Source organism: Ascaphus truei, chromosome 4 (genome assembly GCF_040206685.1).
Source record: "Ascaphus truei isolate aAscTru1 chromosome 4, aAscTru1.hap1, whole genome shotgun sequence".
NCBI lineage: Eukaryota > Metazoa > Chordata > Amphibia > Anura > Ascaphidae > Ascaphus > Ascaphus truei.
The window spans coordinates 98,042,993-98,062,523 of NC_134486.1; the positions used below are offsets into that span (position 1 = coordinate 98,042,993).

Here is a 19,531-nt window from a genome sequence, read left to right on the forward strand (position 1 = left end):
CTTCTAACACAATTTTAGTCCTGTCTGTAAATGTTACTTATGCCCATAATCATATATCTGACTGTCCATAGATATCTGTAAACTGAATGTGTATTACCTTTGTTCATATAATGCAACCATTTATTATTATAACTCTGGCTTTACTGTCTGTCTCTTGTGCAACAAAGTAATTGTATTTCATTTTTAGTTGTTCTCAAACTGACTAAAGTATTGTGATGCCCCTTAAGTGAAGGCCTGAATTTACTTAAAAAATAAAGGATGATGATGATACTCTGTGCCAGTGAGAAACTAATCTAAACCAGCTGTGCCACCCACTCCACAGAAATCTTTCAGGCGCTCCATTAAAATCTACAAAGCATAGATCAAGTCCCTGGCGCAGTGGGAACAGAACAATACCAGTCCCTTGAAAAGTGATAGGAAAAAAACAGTTCTGTTTCTTCTTCTTTAAAATGTGGTGGTTATTCGTCCAATTTCTGTTCTCTATAGAAAAGATACAAAAAAGAAACACACCATTGTGCAGTACTTCTCTAACTTGAGCACACCTTGTCACAACAATTGCCTACTTACAAGAATATGGTAGGTCATAAGCAGGGAAACCGGAATCTCTTTGCTCGTCTCCTCTGTGGTTGGGTATCCTGATCTGGTACTGCATTCGGTCTTCAAAATCCTCCGCAATTATCAGCGATAAAGCGGTACCAATGTAGGTTGTGTTGATGTGTGGCTTTAAAATGCCGTCCGCAACTATGAGCCCTTTCAGCGACGCTCTGCAGTGGGGGTTGGCGGCAGCTCCTTTCCTCCACTCGCGGCCGCGATTCTCTGTGCCTCCCCCGATGACCTAACCGCATTGCGTCCTGCTGTTGGGTATTCCACGCACACGTCCTCGAAGCTCCACCCTATGCGTTTCATGACTAGCTACGTCACTTCCTCAGGGGTATTGGAGCTTAACTTACCTACTAAGGCTTATATAGAGCCTGAACGAACGTCCATTAACCCTTAAATGTCCACTTTCATGTCCATTAATGGTTAAAAATCCTAGAATTGGTTAGGAACCAATATGCAATAGTGGCAATAGGTTAACAATGCCTAGTAAGGATTTAGTTCTTGGAAATCCCATAGTTTGCTAAAAAGAAGCAATTCAGTAGGCATATATAACCACAAATAAAATACATCACAAAAAAAAAAAGGACAAGTTTTGGAAGACTTGTCTGTCTTGGTACCTAGGCTGCCATATAACTGGCGAATAGTTGAATGTACAACTTCATCAGAGTAATTTCTATTATTTCCAACTGTCATTGGTCTCATCACTCATTGAGGCTAAGTTGGGAGAATAGCTGTATTTAGTTATACCATCTTCCATTTAGCTATAGCATCATTGGGAGTAGTTATCACAGTACATTTGCCCCTGTAAATATCACCATAAGTACATTAGGTATTTATTGCACACAGGAGGTTTTTTTAGGTTACGCGCTAATTGTATGTTATTAGGGTAGTTTTTATTCATTTGCTCCATTAAGATCCCGTGGTCCACAGACTCAAATGCTGCAGAGAGGTCAAGGAGTTCTAAGATTGAACGATGCGCTATGTACATGTAGCACTGTTTCCCCCACCCTCTGTGAGATTTACTGCTGGCTAAAAGGGTTGTTGGTGCACATACCTGTGAGGGTCAGGAGAGCTGAGATGATCTGTGATGATAAGGAGATCAGGACAGGCTTTTGGTGATCTGGGTTCTTCATCTGTGGTTCAGCGCCTCAAGCTTCGGTGGGCTCTATGTAGAATGGTGGCAGTCCCCCTGAAGCACATCTCTCATACACCCTGCTACTGACTCAGATCCAGGCAGGTGTAAAAGTTAACAAAGGGTCTTTATTCTTAGCAGTCACTGCATGATGGTATTACAGCGTTGCAGGGTCACAGAGGATCCAGGCCTCTGAATGATGCATGCTCTCTGAGTCTGGAGCCTTTGATCTTACAGACCAGTCAGCCTTGCGTCCTGACTGGCATCTCACACTCCCAGGAGGGGAGATGAGGGAACACACTCCACTCCTTACAAAGGGTGAACACAGACTCCTCTAAATTTGGCTCTTCCCTCCTGAGGAACCAGAAGGGGGGGGGGGGGGGCTCAAGGTCTGTTCCTATACCAGATAGGCTAACACAGGCCATGAATCACCACCACACCTGTCACTCAGAAAGGAGCATAAGGGGGGTCAAACGCCCACAGGATTGGCCTATAACAGCCTAGACTGTTTATGACTTGTGTGATAGGGGGGAAGAGAGAGGCAGAATGAACTTACCATGTTACATACATTAATGACCTTACACCTGCTGTACAGACCAAAGTTTCTGAATGTCTGTCTGGAATATCACCTGGATGGCCATCCGCCGACTGAAACGTAACATGGCAAAAACAGAGCTCCTTATACTTCCTCCCATACCTGGCCCTACTATCTCCTTCCACATTAGTGTTGGAAGTACCATCATTCACCCAGTAGCCCAAGCATGCTGCCCAAGGGGTCACAATCGACTCCTCTCTCACATTTGCCCCTCACATTCAAAACGTATCTAAAAACTGTCGCTTTTTCCTCCGCAATATCACAAAGATACACACGCCCTTTCCTCTGTTACACGACTGCTAAAATTTTGACTCAGGCCCTCATTCTCTCCTGTCTCGATTACTGTAACCTCCTGCTGTCCGGCCTTCCTGCCTCTCACCTGTCTCCCCTACAATCTATCCTAAACGCTGCTGCCAGAATCACTCTACTGTTTCCTAAATCTGTCTCGGCATCTCCCCTGCTGAAATCACTCTCCTGGCTTCCTATCAAATCTCGCACTCAATTCTCCTCCTCACTTTTAAAGCTTTACACTCTTCTGCGCCTACTTACATCTCAGCCCTAATTTCTCGCTATGCACCATCCCGACTTTTGCGTTCTGCTCAAGGATGTCTTCTCTCTACCCCCTTTGTATCTAAAGCCCTCTCCCGCCTTAAACCTTTCTCACTGACTGCCCCACACCTCTGGAATGCCCTTCCCCTCAATACCCGACTAGCACCCTCTCTATCCACCTTTAAGACCCACTTGCTTAAAGAAGAATATGAGTAGCACCGTGGCTAATACTATACACGATACATAAATCTTGGGCCCCTGCAGATGCACTTACCAGAATTCCTTCCTACTGTCTCTGTACGTTCTCCCCACCAATTAGATTGTAAGCTCTTCAGAGCAGGGACTCCTCTTCCGAAATGTTACTTTTATGACTGAAGCACTTATTCCCATGATCTGTTATTTGTATTTGTTATTTATATGATTATCACGTGTATTACTAATGTGAAGCGCTATGTACACTATTGGTGCTATATAAATAAAGACATACATACATACATACAAAGACATACATATACACATACAATCACCTCTGTCTCTCGCCACCAGGAGATCATTTAGTACACAAACCAGAGCTGTTCCAGTATTATGTCGTCATCTGAGGCTGGATTATCCCTACCAGATATATGGAGATAATATACAGAAGCTAGGTTTAATCATCTGATATACTGGTCGCCGAAAGAACGCCAGACAGATCCTCCACCCTTGTTAATAAACAAACTAAATTTCTAACCTATCGGCATTAGAATTCTTACAATCATACCAATTCACAAAAGTGTTATGGGCTACAACCAAATCTGTATGCTTCTTTCTGTTGATAAATGCCTTCTTCTTAAGCATACCTGCTAACAGTCGACGTTCTGGCTGCAAGTGTTCTGCATTTACCCGGGATGTAAAAAAGCAATTTTAATCCACCCCCACCCCTTGCCTCCTACCCATTTTTTTTATTCTGTACCCCATAGCACCTCCCTCCCTCCCCATAAAACAGAAAAACTCGATCAAAATTAAGATTTAAAAAAAATAATAATTAAATAAACAAAGAGAAAGCAGTAGAAGTGTGCTTCATTTAAATAAATTGTATATCAGTTAATCAATGGAGCATTTGACATTCTGCTTAGAAAGTTTATACAACATTAATGCTTTAAAACCACACAAAGCGAGATAGCCTTTTTAAACACACAACAAGTGTACTCAGCATGATGTAGTTAGTGGTTCTTGTGGGGTGTGAAACATGTCGTACACAGGTAAGACCCTTCCTTCTGTAGGGGCTTTGTTGAACTACTCGTTTAATTCGAGGAATAGAATTCCATACACACCCACCAAATAAATCAACCTTGTAACATTCACAGAGTAATAACCCGCAACAGAACCCCACTGTTACAGTCGTGGTTACTATTCAATGGGTGTATGTGTGTTTTCTCTGGCGCCCCCATCCAGAGTGCAATGATTTTGTATCCATTAACCCTATCAGTTCCTCAGACAGCCAGACAGCGCATTCTATCTCCGCCCCCCCTATGACATTTCCTCCAATCACAGCACAGCGAAGCTGGCTGGCCAAGTCTCACTGTAGATCAGGGAACCGTCCATGAGTCAGGAGCGAGGCTTGGCACGCACGGCCTCAGCCGGCCTTCTGTAATCCATTCCCCCTTCACTCCCCCTCCCTCCTCTGCGTGTGACGTCAGAGCTGGTCAGTTCCGTGTTTACACACCCCTGGGAGGAAAAGAGACAGAGAGAGAGGGCAGGGAGCCGGGGAGAGGCTGAGGGAAGGAGGCTGCCTGGGGACAGAGAGAGAGAGGGCAGGGAGCCGGGAGGAGGCTGAGGGAAGGAGGCTGCCTGGGGACAGAGACAGAGAGAGGGGACAAGCTGGAGGACAGCTCACACTCAGCACTTATTATTGTATAGCGACAACTGCAGATCAACATACTAACAAAGGCAAGGCTGCTAAACAAAGCCTGCTATACCTTCAGTACATACATACACACATCATTCTATTTATATGAGGGTCCCTGGCACAAGCAGCTGGATGGCGCAGTGACACCCCCTAGGAGGAGAGCCCCCCATATCTATCTCCTCTCTTTAACCTTTCTCTCTCTGATCTTTGCTTGCTAATCCCCCCTGCTCCTGCCTTCTCCCCGGGGAGAGGGATGTTTTCCCGAAGAGGCCATGGAGACCTCAAGAAATCTACACAGAAAGTTCTGGACCCAAAGAAGGATGCGCCAACCCGTCTGAAGCACCTGCGGGCTGTGCTGGGTGAGTGTGGTGAGGACATGGGAGCTGTGACAGTGTCCATGGATCTTGGATCCCTGACAGGAGAGTAGCCTGGGTTTCTTGTGGCCATCACAAAAGTAGTGGTACTGTGCATCACTTCAGGATAGCATAATTATTAGAAAACATGGGAGGCAAAGCTCTTTAACTCTTTCGCTGCCATGGGGGGCCAACAACGCGTAGCTTTTGGCAGTGAAAAGGTTAACTGCCTTTTAAACATTAATAATTTAGGATATATTGATGTCCTAAGAAAAGGCAGGGAGGGAGCCCTTTAAAAGTGAGGCTTATTTTTGGGGTAATGAAATAGGAATTTTTCTTTTTGTGTGACTATATATAAAAAAAATAGCAATACGGTTACCCTTTTTGTTTTGACATCAAGTCTTTTTTTATTTTCCATGGCCTGGTGGGTGTGCGAGGTGAAACCTATGGATATTGGAATGGTGAGACTACAGCACTGGAGCATGATCTCTCCCATAGAACTTGGATGCATGTGTCCACTTGGCAAGTTTGGCCAGTCTTCCAATGCATGGTCTGATCATGTTGAAGCCCAAAGAGGTTTTTGACCTCTCCTTTTAACCCAGGTTACTGTAACTGGAAAGCTGTAGGTCACACCTGTTCGTTTTCCTGTCAGATCTGTCTCGTGAACACTTCATTGGTTTCCCTTCCAGAGTAAAAGGTAACCTGGGCCAGCCCCATCTTGGGGACTGAAGGTGTCACACTGCCCTACCACTTCCTGTCAGACAGGTGATCTAACGTTAAGGGATGGTCTGATCATTTTGTCTTTTTGTATGTGCCTGGTCTTGTAATGCTGTGATTATGCTCTAGTTGTGGGCCTGGTGAAAAGACTGAACACCTGTTTTATTTGACAAGGTGAGGTTTTTGCCTCTGTTAGAAAACAAAATCCATTGTTTTTGTCTGTGTTTAGGAGAAGTTGCACAACTTGTTAGGTGCCGGGTTTTATATGCACTTGTTTTGTTTTCTTAAGTTGTGTAACTTCATCAAAGCTTCAAATATACGTCTATAAGCAAAACATGAATCATGATCTGCACTAATGAAAGATCCATAAAAAGATATTTTGCAATAACTTATGAAAGTAACCTAAGCAGGTAGATTGGTTTAGTGGAGGTATTGTAGACAATGAGACTTGAGAAAATAATGCAATCCTTACCAGTTTTTATTTTTATAAGCAGTGCATTTAACCCTCCTGCCAGCCAATACGTTATCTAATTCATTTAATTTATTTAAAATGTCTGGTTTTGTCAAACTATTGTATACTGTTTTACAATGTCATTAGTTGTGTATTTTTGTTTGCAAAGAAAAGTAGCAGGTTAATCAATATTGTCTTAAAGCATTTCAATAGGTCAGCAAATTAAAGAATACATCAGCACCGCCGTTTCCTCACTAATGCATTTATTCTTGTTCTTTATAAATAAATATCTAGAAATCCAATCACCAATTTAACCTCTTCCCTTTTGTGCTTTGGGGTTCTATTTTTGTGTCATCTAAAAGACCTATTTTTTTTTTCCTTTGGTAGATTGTTGGGAAGAAACATAAGTAGTCCTGTACATGACTTTCAAATATATCCATGACTGAATTTTGTGTCTTGGTTAAAGTGTTTTCATGTTAGTGTCTTGAACTAAAATATATTTTGAAACTTCAAATGTTAACATAACCGGCCTTGTAGTATGCTAAAGCGTTCTGTACTATGGGAAAATACTTGTAGCTTACATTAAAAATCTCTTTTTTTTTTTTTATTATAATGTAATAAGCCTTTTTTGTTTCTATAGCAACTATTTACAAAGTCACAGATACAGAGTGAATAGTCATTTAGTGAACCCCTGATCCGAATCTTCGCCGATCGATCACAGGAGAACGGATCGATCGACAACTTAGCTAATTACTTTCCATTGTGTGGATTGTTTTGATGAAGATATTAAAGGGGGGAGGGGAGGGAGGGGAATGGCAGCATGGACTGCTGCTTAAGATAATGCAATGTCTGTCCTACCCAAGTTATGTAACTCTGCAAAATCAAGCATCCATTAAAGCCTGGGTGCGCAAACTTTTCCCCCTGTGCCCCCTGCCTGCTTTCCTCCCCTGCTCGCGCCCCCCTCCTTACCTTGTCTTCGGTGTCAAATGACGCCGCAGGGTCCCATTGCCATGGCACCCCCCTGGAAAATCTAGTGCCCCCCCCAGTTTGCGCACTCCTGCATTAAAGCGTCAAATTATAACACTTTTAGTTGTTAGTGCATCGATTTGCTTGTTTTAGGGATACATTCTATTTTACTCCTATGGAGGTGGTTTTGGCCGAAAATCCACATTGAGGTCAATGTGGATTTTGCCCAATAATATACTCTTTGGAGTATATAGAATTTATTCCTTACTGTTACCGCTAAAGTTGTTGGACTTTCATCACTGTTCCAGAGTTGCAGGCACACGTGCAGTTAGAATTTGCTCATTTGTACCCAAAAATGTTACGTGAATCAACTGATAAGCAGAATCAGGCAAAAACAGAAATGTGCTCAGTAATGTTGTTTACATTTTTTCCTGGCGTTACTAGGAATGAACGGTAATCTGCAAAGTACAGAAGAATATATTTTGAAACCACTTTTTTCATATACGTAACCTTTCCACATGTAATGCTATTGTTTTACAGAAGAGATGCATTTTGCAGTATGCCATTGCTACTCAAACTGTGGTCCACGAGTGATCCACAAGACTTTAGTAGCTGAACCTGACATTTACTCCAGGCAGCTCTCTTCTGCAGCCTGAGTCATGTCTATCACTACTTAACGCTGAGCTTATGCTGTTTGCGATGGCGCTTGCGCGACAAGTACAAATTGCAGGATCCCTTAGAGGCCGCCCATAGTGCGCACGACGGCGTTTTGAAAGACAAAAAAATTGTCTTTTTAAGCGACAGCTGCATCATGTGAGCGGTTCAACCAATCACAGCGAACCAGCTTAGTGACGTCATAGCCACGGCCCCCCATCGCCTGAAACAGTATGTGCAGAGATCGCTTGAGCGTTGGGTGCGTGCTATAATCTCAGCCTAAGACTTTGCCCATAGTAGGATGCGCTAACTTCTGCGCTCCTCCTCTTACATCCCCCCCCCCCCGGCGTCGCGCTTGCAAAACAAACCTGTTTGTATTGCGAAGCGCCGCTCTCCCTGTAGTGCATGTGCGCACACTATTCACTACTCCATTGCCGTCCTAGTGTTTGTTTCTCGTGCCGTAGCCTGCACTATTGACAAAGCCTTAGCCAGATTTTTTTTTTTTTTTTTTACAAACAGATCAAGTATTTTTGAAATATAGAAGTATGGAAAACTATTGAGAAACAGAATAAATATAATTACTAACATGAAAGTGGTCCATGGTATGGAAACGTTGGAGAACTGCAATATGCTATAATAGTAGGCATGTCTACTGCTGGAGTTGGTTTGGCATTGTAACCGTAAACCATTCAATGGGAAGTTAGAATGCATCTGTATCTCCTGATAAGTATCAAACTCTTACGTCATGACCCTATAAATTTCAAAAAGGGAGAAGTGGTGAAAGAGCACTGGCAAAATGTGTGATTAAAATTCAAATGTAATTTGAGCGTCCTTGTCAATTATGGATGAAGAAAGCCTGCCCTACTTGCTATCTGGGGCTATCGGTGATCTTGTCTTGAGCAATCTAAAGATTGTTCCATGTGCTGGAAGAGTCACATGTTGTAATGCTATACCGTGTCTAATGTCAGTAATTCTGGCTATGACTACGTTTTAATCTATTTTAATCTGTATAGTTTGAAAATGAATATTCCAGTTATGTGCACGTGCCATCTGTATCTTTTGCGTATATAATGGCAAACGACATACACACTCCTTGTGTGTCTACATAGACTTGCCGATGTAGAGAGTTAGATGCATATAAGGCTGCGTCCATGGTGAATTGTGCCGGGCGGAGGCGCGCTGAGGGAAAGCGGGTGCTTTCCCTGGCCTTAGAACGCGCGTCGGGGGGGGGGGGGGAGGGGGAGAGGCTGTGACGTCACGGAGCTGGTTCGCCCTCATTGGGTGAACCGCTCACGTGACCGGCCCTGCGCTGCTTGAATTTAAAATTTTGGTAAGACTTACGCTTCCGCACGCGCAAGCGAGCCCCTGCTAAAGCCGCTCTCCTTGCGGCTGCAGGGGCTCACTGCCGAGCAGCAGCGAGCCTCAGCACGGGTCAGCGCATAAGCGCTGACCATGCCCGAGTCCCAAGGGCTTAATCACAAAGCATCAAAATACATTGGTTTATGTAACCGCTACTTTGACTATATGAACCAGACAAAAATGAGGGTAATGGAATTTTATGCCCTAAAAATCGTAGCATAGTTTGGGTGTTAAGTATTCCTAACACAATAGTGAAACTGCTCCACTGAAATTTCATTCTAGGACAAAAGTAAGGTAATGGCAGTAACATGGTTAGTGGATTAAATATGAGATTAGTGCCTTTAAAAAAAATAATAATAATAATAATAATTGCTAACCAGTGATGCATAAAAAAATATACAATACCATTTTAATTTGGGTCGCATCAATAAGATTCAATATGACGCAAAGCATCAAAGTTATTTTCAAACAACTAATTCTGCGTCATATGTAGTAAGACTTTATACAGGTTCCTCATGGTTTGCGAAGTTTTGTACTACTTTTTAGCACGAATATTTTGGCGCGCAAAAAAAATAATCAAATCTGATCTGGCTACAAAGGCCCCATTCACTTTTACACAGTTACTAATACGTATATTATTGCTGTATGGTTGAATCTTTATAATGAAGCCAGTCACACCGATTAGTCATTGTAACTTTATTTTTCCTGCTACGTAACATGGGACTACTTACTCCTTTGAACAGAACACATAACAATTCAAAAATTGTAAGAATGCTGCAGACCAGAAGTGTCCAACTAAAGTCAAGAGCCACCAACAGGTCAGGTTTTAAGGATATCCCTGCTTCAGCACAGGTGGCTCAATCAGTAGCTGTCGTTGACTGAACCACTGATAGAGCCACCTGTTCTGAAGCTGGGATAAAATCTAACCTTTTGGTGGTCCTTGAGGTCTGCAGTTGACCACCCCTGCTCTAAACCATGTTCATTGTTGATGCCATGATGATGCCACATCTTGTGTGTTGTGTTTTAGAATGTGCTTTTGTCAGAGTGCTGTGTGTGTGTGTGTGTGTGTCACAAGGTCCTGCAAATCACAATGCATTCTTACCAGCAATAAGCAAAGCTGCTTCCTTCCTAATAACAGTTTAATGATTAACTGTTACTGTTAGAAATTAAAATGATTGGGCCTGAAACAAACAGGTGCCATTCAGTATAACAAGGTTAGGTTTAAGCTCACCTCCTACACAAGGCTGTCCTGGTATATCATTTGAGGTGGTGTGCATGTGTTTTGGATGTCCCTGAAAACCTGGATTGCTTGAGACCTGACTTGTTTAACTAACCCTTTGCACGTCTTGGGACGTAGTTGCCACGTCCAGGGTTCTGGCATCCAAAAACCATGCTCGTTGTCTTAGGGGAGATGGCGTTTTACACTCCTATGGGAGCGCAAGGTGCGATCTGAAGTGATGGAGCGGGAGGGGGACGTGTGACTCCTACCCTTCTTCTTTCTTCTTCTTTTATTTTTTTTTTAAGGCTTCGGCCCCGCAGGTGCTGACCGCACTCATGCTTGAGAGCGGTGACGTCACCAGCTCTCCAAGCATGAGCGCTGGGTGTCCTGGCTATTTTGAAGCGCGCGGAGGGGGCGTTCCGGGAAGTTGAGCGCGCTGGAAAGTAAAAAAATTTTTTTTACTCAAGTGCCAAGCCTGAGTGAGCGTATGTGCAGTGTGAGCGGGGACTTGACCATATACATTTATGTAACTAAAAGCAGCAAGCACAGCGTGGTCAGCGACAGTGGGGCCGCCGCCTTACATGCGTGGGAATCGGGGGGGGGGGGGGTGTCTCCAGAGCTAAACTGCGTTCATTTCAGCTTCGGGGACACTTCAAATTCCAGTGTTACATGGGCCAAAATGAAGCTGCAGCATCATCTGTGACAACTATTGGCCCCTCTGGGGAGGGGGAAGAGATTTTAAATATGGAGAAGTACATGGGGCACCTTTTTATGGTACGTATGCCTGGACGTGCGGGATCCTCTGCTTTAAGTGGTTCGGCTCCATGGACCCCCTGCTTCCCCCACATGAAAGAAGAAGGGGGCCAGATTGTGGACTGAGAAAGTGGAGATGACTAAAAAGTAGAGCATTGTGCTTCCGTCTCTGATTTACTATTGATAAATAATACATTCAGAACCTTTTATTTCATATATATATGAGAAGTGCTTTTTCTAGAATGAGCTTCCATTGATCTTTTTGAGGCGATTGACGTATGAAACAATTACTAATGTGAAATCCGTTGTTGCTGACAATGAGTGCCCTATCCATGCCATTAAAATGTCAATGTAATGTGTTTATTATTTCCTTAAACTTGAGCTTAAGTTGCTACTGTACGTTTAGCAATATATACAGATCCATACAAACAAGATAAGAATGCAGTGGTGTTGCTTAAAGAGTCTTTGGATTGGTGGGATTCATAAAGCTGTGTTTTTGGGGCACCCTTCAAATCATATTGCATATGACATTAGGTGACATTGTCTGCTCATATGCATGTCTTTACCCAGAATCCCTAGCTGCAGTGGAAGCATTGTGTGCTCGGAAATAATGGGGAAAAGCGGGGCTGCAGACCTGTCTAAAATGTGAATTTGCTCACTCATAGTATTTCTGTTTATTGTATGACATTAGCAAATGAAATAAAAGGTTTGTTGAAAATATGCTGCAAGTTTATTTTGTATCCTTTGTCCACTTTTGCAGTTGAACTGCTTTAATGCTATTTAGTTATGATCACTTCATGCTAGAGAGTCCTATAAGGTAGGGGTGCGCAAACTGGAGGGCGCGGCGGTTAGAGGCCCCGCGCTCTTCAGCGCAAGGCCTCTATAACTCACTTGCCTAAATTCTGACGGCTTCAGACGACGCGTTGCCATGGCAATGCAGCGTCAAATGACGAGCGGGGTCAGGAGACGTGACGTCCCATGACCCAAATTACGCTGGTTTAAAGGTACGAGGGGGTGGGGGCGGGTGCGACACTAAGGGGAGAGCTGGCAGGGGTGTGCACCCCGCTATAAGGTATTATTCTGTTGGAGGTATTCATTTGATAAAGGAGTTGTCCATCTTTGGTCTCAAGCGATGTTTAAAAACCTGCTTTGATGATTCCCAAACTGTGTGCATTCTTTTTTGTGGTCTTTTTGTCTCCTTTATCCAAACCAGACAGTGGCGAGAAAGTTTGTGAAACCCTTGGGATTTTAACATTTGAAACCTAAAATGTTATTATCTTAATCTAAGTCCTAATAATAGACGAAGATAACCTGCTCAAACAAATATCCATGTGTGAAAAAGAATGTCACCATTTAGATTCAGTACATGGTGGCATCTCCTTGAGCAGCAGTTACTTCAACTAACCATTTCCTGTAACTGCTGGTCAGTCTCTCACATCGGTTTTGAGGAATTTTGGTCTATTCCTCTGTATTTGTATCCATGTATTATTTGTCATCTTAACTATGTGCCCAGGACATTCTTGCAAACAAGAGGTAACTCTCAGTGACATTTGAGGGTTTCCTTGCATGGACAGCTTGCTTCAGGTCCTGCCACAACATTTCATTGGGTTTAGGTCCGGACTTTGACTAGGCCATTCTAAAATGCGGAATTTCTTCTTTTGCAGCCATTCTTCTGTAGATCTGCTTGTATATTTAGGATCATTGTCTTGCTGCGTAACCCACTTTCGCTTCAGCTCATAGATGGATGGCCTGACATTCTTCTCTAGAATCTTCTGATACAATGCAGAATTCATGGTTGTCAATGATGGCAAGCCGTCCAGGTCCTGAGGCAGCCCCAAACCATCACACTCCCACCACCATGCTTGACGATTGGGATGGTGCTCTTCTGTTCGAACACAGTGTTTTGGATTTCGTCAAACACATTCTCATTGAGGCCAAAAAGTTTTACCTTTGACTCGTCTGTCCAGAGAACATTGTTCCAGAAGTCTTGTGGATAATCTGTGTGCTCTATGGTTAACTGCAGACGAGCAGCAATTGCCTTTTTAGAGAGCAGTGTTTTCCTCCTGGCTATCCTTCCATGAATACCATTCTTGTTCAGTTTTTTGCTGATAGTTGTCTCATGAACACTCACATTAGCCAAGGCGAGAGTGGCCTGCATATCCTTGAATGTTGCTCTGGGGATCTTTGCGACTTCCTGGATGGTTTGCTGGCCTGTTCTTGGAGAGAATTTGGGAGGCCGACCGTCCCTGGGTAGAGGGACAGTGGTCTTGAACTTTATCCACTTATAGACTATCTGTTTGACAGTGGATTGGTTGAGCCCCAAATCCTTAGAAATTGTTGTGTAACCCTTTTTAGACTGATGAGCATCAATGACTGCTTTTCTGAGGTACTAAGAGATTTCTTTTGGTTGTGGCATGACGTGTTTCCACACACCTGTATGGTGAAGACCAAACTCACGTTTCTGATCTTTATATAGGATGGGGCATCCCAAACTCCCCCTGAAGATCTACCTAATTATTGTAACACCTGATTCTCATGATTCCCTTTAATTTAGTTTATAAAACCAGGGTTTCACTTACTTTTGCACATACCCTGACTCTTGATTACTCATTGTTTGTCAAATTCATACATCATTTTGTTTCAAAAGCCATGGAATTGGCTGATATAAACCCTACTGGATATTTAAGAAAAGACTGATTTTGTTTCAAGAAGGTTATCGTGGAAAAACAATGGAATTTCCGTAATTATCATTGGGGTTCACAAACGTTTTCTTGCCACTGTATATCTTATTGTAATCTGCACTTTTTGTTTTATAAAATACATTGAATATGGTTTAATTTTTTTCATTACGATCTGAGCTAACTTAAACCACGCAGTACCATATTGCCACATACTCGTGAGAAAGGCCATGTGAGGCCGAAACGTCACGTCGGATTTATTGGCAATAAATTTGCAGTAGAAAATTCCGTAGTGCCTTGCTTCTTCCTTCCTTTAGTACCGTACATACCGCAATGTTTAATATTGTGCTTTTTACAAGCCGCCTAAATCAATTTAGAACACCCATTTCAAATGGTAATTAAAGGCGACTGACTGGTTTTAGATTCTTATATATACACCAAAGTCGTACTGGGGCTTTAAAGTTTGATATACAAATGTCCTGCTTCTGTTAGGAAAGTGTACTGTAGCTGTCAATATTGACTCATTAAAGCATTATCGGCAGTGTTTTAGAGCATCTTGCTCTGCTGGCATCAGTCCTTGTATAAACAGGAAACTGGCCCCAATACAAATCTGCTGGTAAAAATGCTTGGCTGTCGCCGCAGGGCCGGCATGAATTCAGTCTTTAGCTGCTCTTTATTCTTTAAATGGGAAGTCCCTCATAACACCAAACTGACCTCACATCAGTGGCATGTGTAATAAGTTAAATACAGATGATAGACACAGGTAAAAGAAAACAATCAAACAAGCATTGTTTAACATGTTTTCTCTTTTGGTTTAAATGTAATTAAGCCGCCATCCTGAGCCAAAGAGAGCGGTTTTGCTGCAGCATTCCTGTACTGGCTCTGCTTTCTGCCAATTCTGCATATTTTTCCGTGATCATACAATATATCCGAGTTACATGGAGACCGTCTTTAATACAGTGGTGGGCAACTCCAGTCCTCAAGACAACCCCCACCCACCCCCAACAGGTCAGGTTTCCAGAACATTTCTGCCTCCTCACAGGTGTCTCAACCAGTGGCTCAGTTGAAGACTGCACCACCTGTGCTGAAGCAAGGATATCCTGTAAAGCTGACCTGTTGGTGGCCCTTGAAGACTGGAGTTGCCCACCCCTGGTTTAGTTGGAACTGAGGATTGTAGTTACAGGATGAACTAGGGCAGGTGACTGATGAGGGAGCTCCAAAGAGTTTGGATAATGTTTTGCATATAGAACCGCTGACACAGAGCAGCTGGTCGGATACATTGCGTTTTGGGCTGAAAGTAAAGATGTGCCTTGAATTTTAGTCCTTTGTTGCTGTCCACAGCATTGCCAACCTCGCCAAGAAGGAAAGGCTAAATGACAAGATTTCATACTACTAACTGCCGAAGTAATAACCATGCAACCCCATAAAGCCATAGTTAGTATGACTGCGCACGTGCATGAACTTGACCTTGTTTCTGCTGAGTGAATAGATGCCTGAAATATAGTATTGTGGCTCTAAAATATTTTAACATCCACTAACCACCTTCATTTCCGCTCTGGGGACCCCGTGCTTCTGGAGATACTTGCTGGAAAAGGTAGCACCGGAACGTCCTTGTATTCAAATCCGCTGCCCCACTCGGGCCAATTGCAAGCTGGAACAGATCACTTCCAAAAAAAAAAGGGAGGGCGGGGGTGAAAGTAAATAATACAGGGGGGCAGCGGCTTTAACATTTGGAGTGCGAGGAATGTACCAGGTACGTCATGGGCAATTGCGCGTTATCTCGGGGCAGGTCGTCCTGTAAAGGCTAAGACTTATTCAATAATGCCCCTTAACATAAGCACTGTCACAGGAGGCCAGTACTTTTAACACTTTTACCATTCGGTATCAATTCACTAGGCAGAACAAGGTAGTGGAATAAAATTAGGTTTATTCTGGTGAGACCAGCAGACATACAAATGATACACAAAATACGGAGGAATATACACTTAACTTGGGGTCTGAGGGAAGACACTAGGTGCAGGGAGCCTGCTTCAGGAGGCTTACCGTGCCTGGTCCTGGTCCAGGAACTTCATGGTACCTTCCTCTGGGAAGATACCTGGCTGTACCCGCTAACCGCGTTGGCCGCAAAGTCAGAACTTGGTCTCAGCTAGGCAGGCTTCTCCGGCTAGAAACGGAGCCGGTTCTGCTATTCGCAACAGAGTAACTTTGAAAAGCCCGCCAGGGCCTCACCGACCCAAGCCTGAAATAGTCTCTGATCGGCCAGTCCCCTTACATAGACCTCGGTGTTCTATGTCTAACATGGAGCCGGGGCTGGCGACTTATCAGAGGATGGATCGTAACTCAGCCAGCCAATCAGAATGGGGGTTTGTCTGGCTGCTGGTGTCAGAGGAGGGGATGTGTCCACGAGCAGCGGCTTCTCCCAGTCAGGCCATTGCCCCCGGCTGGGCAGGCTCCACTAGGGCTGGCAGTCAAAGTGTCTTCCCTGTGGGAAGCCCTTGTTCTCCGGACCCAGTACTTCACCCTTCCCCGCTCACCAAACTGTTCCAACACCTTTGGACTTCCCTTCTCCTCTTTGATCCCTGATCTCTATGCAGACATCCATCCCAGCACCTACTTAGATGTCCGGCCTGGCTGTATAGAGATTAATACATACTTTTAAAACATAATAAACGGCTTTATTAAACCTAGTAACCTTTGGGGAACATCATACATATGGGGGAAATGGGACTGGGATTCTTGGGTTTGAAAACCAGGGTTCTCAGAGACATTGGGTAGACCCGGTGTAATTCACTTTGCGTAAGCGCAGAGCCCACCTGCTCGTCGGGTAGAATTAGGGGACTACCGGTAATTTTGTCCACCGAATCCCTACACAGATTCTGAATACATTTTGTTCCAAATATTCCCATTGAAACTCCCACTCCCGAAATCCCACGTTTATTGCATGACAGCAAAAGGTAAACACACAACAGGACAGGTTTTAGGCTATACATAGTGTCCCTGGCTTAGGCTGTGGATATGGTGCCGCAGCCCGTGCGGAGACGCGCTGAGGCAAAGCGGGTGCTTTCCCTGGCTATAGTACTCGGGCCATGGGGGGTGTTCCTAGTGACGTCCCGGAGTTGGTTCGCCCTCGTTGGGTGGACCACTCATGTGACCGCCCTGTCGCGCGAGTAATCAGTTTTAATTGATTTCTCGCGCATCGCGCGCTCCCTCCTGCGCACGCGCCACACGCCGCATGTACGCGAACACAAGGCAGTCTGTTCGCTCAGCGTCCACGGTCTGAGGTACTATGGACGCAGCTTTATTGTGCTACTCGGCTACCAGGGACCCACGGTTTTCAGGGGTAACTAGTCTGGCTTCACCTTTTATTTATGAAGACTGGCTACCCCTATCGTCACAAGCACCGTTGACTGGAACAGGATTTACGGGGTTTATTGAATATGCCCCTATGGGGCAAGTTCACGAAAGTCTGTTGCTGGGCAATGCACCCGACCTGTGTTAATTGCCATTCAAGTTAATAGAAAGTTAACACTGGATCTCATTTTCTTACTACATTTATTTAGCTCCTACTGTATATAAGTAAAGGCTTGTGCGTATGTTACGTACCTCACAATAGCAGCTTGCATATGCTGACGCTACACATTTTGGAAACTTACATTTTCAGTTTTCTTAGGAGCCGTTGTAGGTTGGAATTGTGTAGTGACACACAGCATCTCACATACACAGCATTAATGTTTAAAGAAGTGCTTTTTTGCTCTAGTTTTCCCATTTCTATCCTTTCTCCAATTATAGTCTATCAATATGAGATATGTATTCAATACATTTTGTTGGCTTGACTTTCTGCTGGGAGACTATTCCATGCATCTACTATTCTTTTGGTAAAAAAACATCTTCTTTACATTGGCAGCTATTTCATATGCTGTTAAACTGCTTCCCTGCGCTGGAGAAGATTTTAGCTCCATCCATTTGAATGGAGCTGCACTTTTCCCCCAGTGAGAACGCATGACAGCATATTGAGTAAGGGCAATTGAGCCTGCCACTGTCCAACCATGTATTCAATGTAGTGTTTGTTCTGTAAAAAGCCCCTCACAAAACTTTTTGAATCAATATAGTAAAAAATGAAATGAATAATATAATGCTCATGGAATAACTAACTCGCTAGTCTTTGTGGGGGACAAACATGCTAGTTTCCAAAATACTTGGGAACCATGGAGAGCCCATGCGATCTGACCTGGCCACCCCTAGGACCTCACTGCCAAGTGGACCATTTCGGGTAACTTATGTATCTGACCCCTTGGGGTATCCCTCTGAAAGTATATTCCTCTATTTGAATGTATTAATGTACATGCAATGTATTACCCTGGCACCTGTCCTAACCCCTTCCCCCCCCTTCCCCCCCCTTCCGTTTCTCTCCCCCTTATATACAAAATTAATAAAATGCAAGTTTAAAGTTAAAAAAGCGCCTTGCGTCATGTGATGACTTCATGGGACGTACCTAGAGATACCGGCGCTTACATAGGCCCCATACATTTAAACTGTGATTATGGAAGTTAGGCGCGGGGACCAGTGCACTGGCACCACCATGAAGCTGGCCCTGCTTTTTTCAGTGAAGGTTCTTTGATATTTTTAAACCCCATATCCAAACCAGAAATGCTTTTGGAAGTGTTTATTGAAACATGTAAATGAGAATATCGTTGAAAAGAAGAAGAAAAAAGTTGTACAAACAAGGATTTATTCATCTCTAACACCATTTACCAGCACTGACATGGCATCTCCCCAGAAATGCCTGCGAGACAAACATAATGGAGTAATTACATTCCTTAATAATTCTGACTTAATTGAGGCTTTTGGTGCAAAATAAAGAGCAGAGTTAGAAAGTGCTAATATTTCTTCCCCCCCCTTCCAGTGAAGTTAGTGGCAAAAGGGAAGTTCAAAGCAGAGTTTTGTGTTTAGTTGTTTAACTAGATTGCCTTGACTGAAAATGAACATGTTTGGCTGTTCACTGATCTAGAAATCCATGCCACGGCTGCCTTTACATTGTTATAACACGGAGCTGTGATCCAGGACCCCTGAGATCTCCTTGAGTAAAAACAATAACAAAATGGAAGCACTCCAAGTTTGCTCAGTACATCTATTGCATTTAATACAAATCGATAATAATAGTGTACATTTCCATTGCTGTACCCTCTGACAAACAATAACTGATCTTGGCTCTGGGGGCCCCTTTAGCCTAATCACATATTCGGTGTTTTTGCATCTCCTCCGTGGCTCCTTGAGTATTTCTATTTTCTTCAGTGTATACTGAGCCCATCATTCCCCAAAGCTGCTTCTCATTATAAAAAATAAAAAATACTGTAAAGCAAGTTTATGGACAAATGTATTTTGTTACCACTGTGCTGTAGCTTTGGAATCCAACATAGCAAGTCACTCAGCCTATTCATAGAGCCTATTCATAGAGTATGGAGCTAGGTGCACCTAAGGGAGACGTATAGACATACCAAAAAGAGATTCCAAAGGGGATCCCAAAAATCCCCTATTAGGATGCACTCAAAAATTCTTATATATTACTAAAGTGGGATGAGGCAAAAGATATGTAAGAGGAGAACTGACCTAATGTCCC

At 43.6% G+C, this 19,531-nt stretch overlaps 1 protein-coding gene across 6 annotated transcripts in view; it reads left to right on the plus strand.

The window, feature by feature from the left end:
- Window positions 1-4,537: 4,537 nt before the first annotated feature.
- The window catches only part of RALGAPA2 (Ral GTPase activating protein catalytic subunit alpha 2), a 315,640-nt gene continuing 300,646 nt past the window's right edge, over window positions 4,538-19,531 (plus strand). For 3 of the 6 annotated variants that reach the window (XM_075596237.1, XM_075596240.1, XM_075596239.1), the window contains exon 1: window positions 4,539-5,123. In XM_075596237.1, the coding sequence (XP_075452352.1) occupies window positions 5,018-5,123 (106 nt within the window). In that variant the 5' untranslated portion in view covers window positions 4,539-5,017. Of the gene's footprint in view, window positions 5,124-19,531 lie in introns of all 6 variants that reach the window. The other 3 variants (XM_075596242.1, XM_075596238.1, XM_075596241.1) reach the window with 2 other exon arrangements.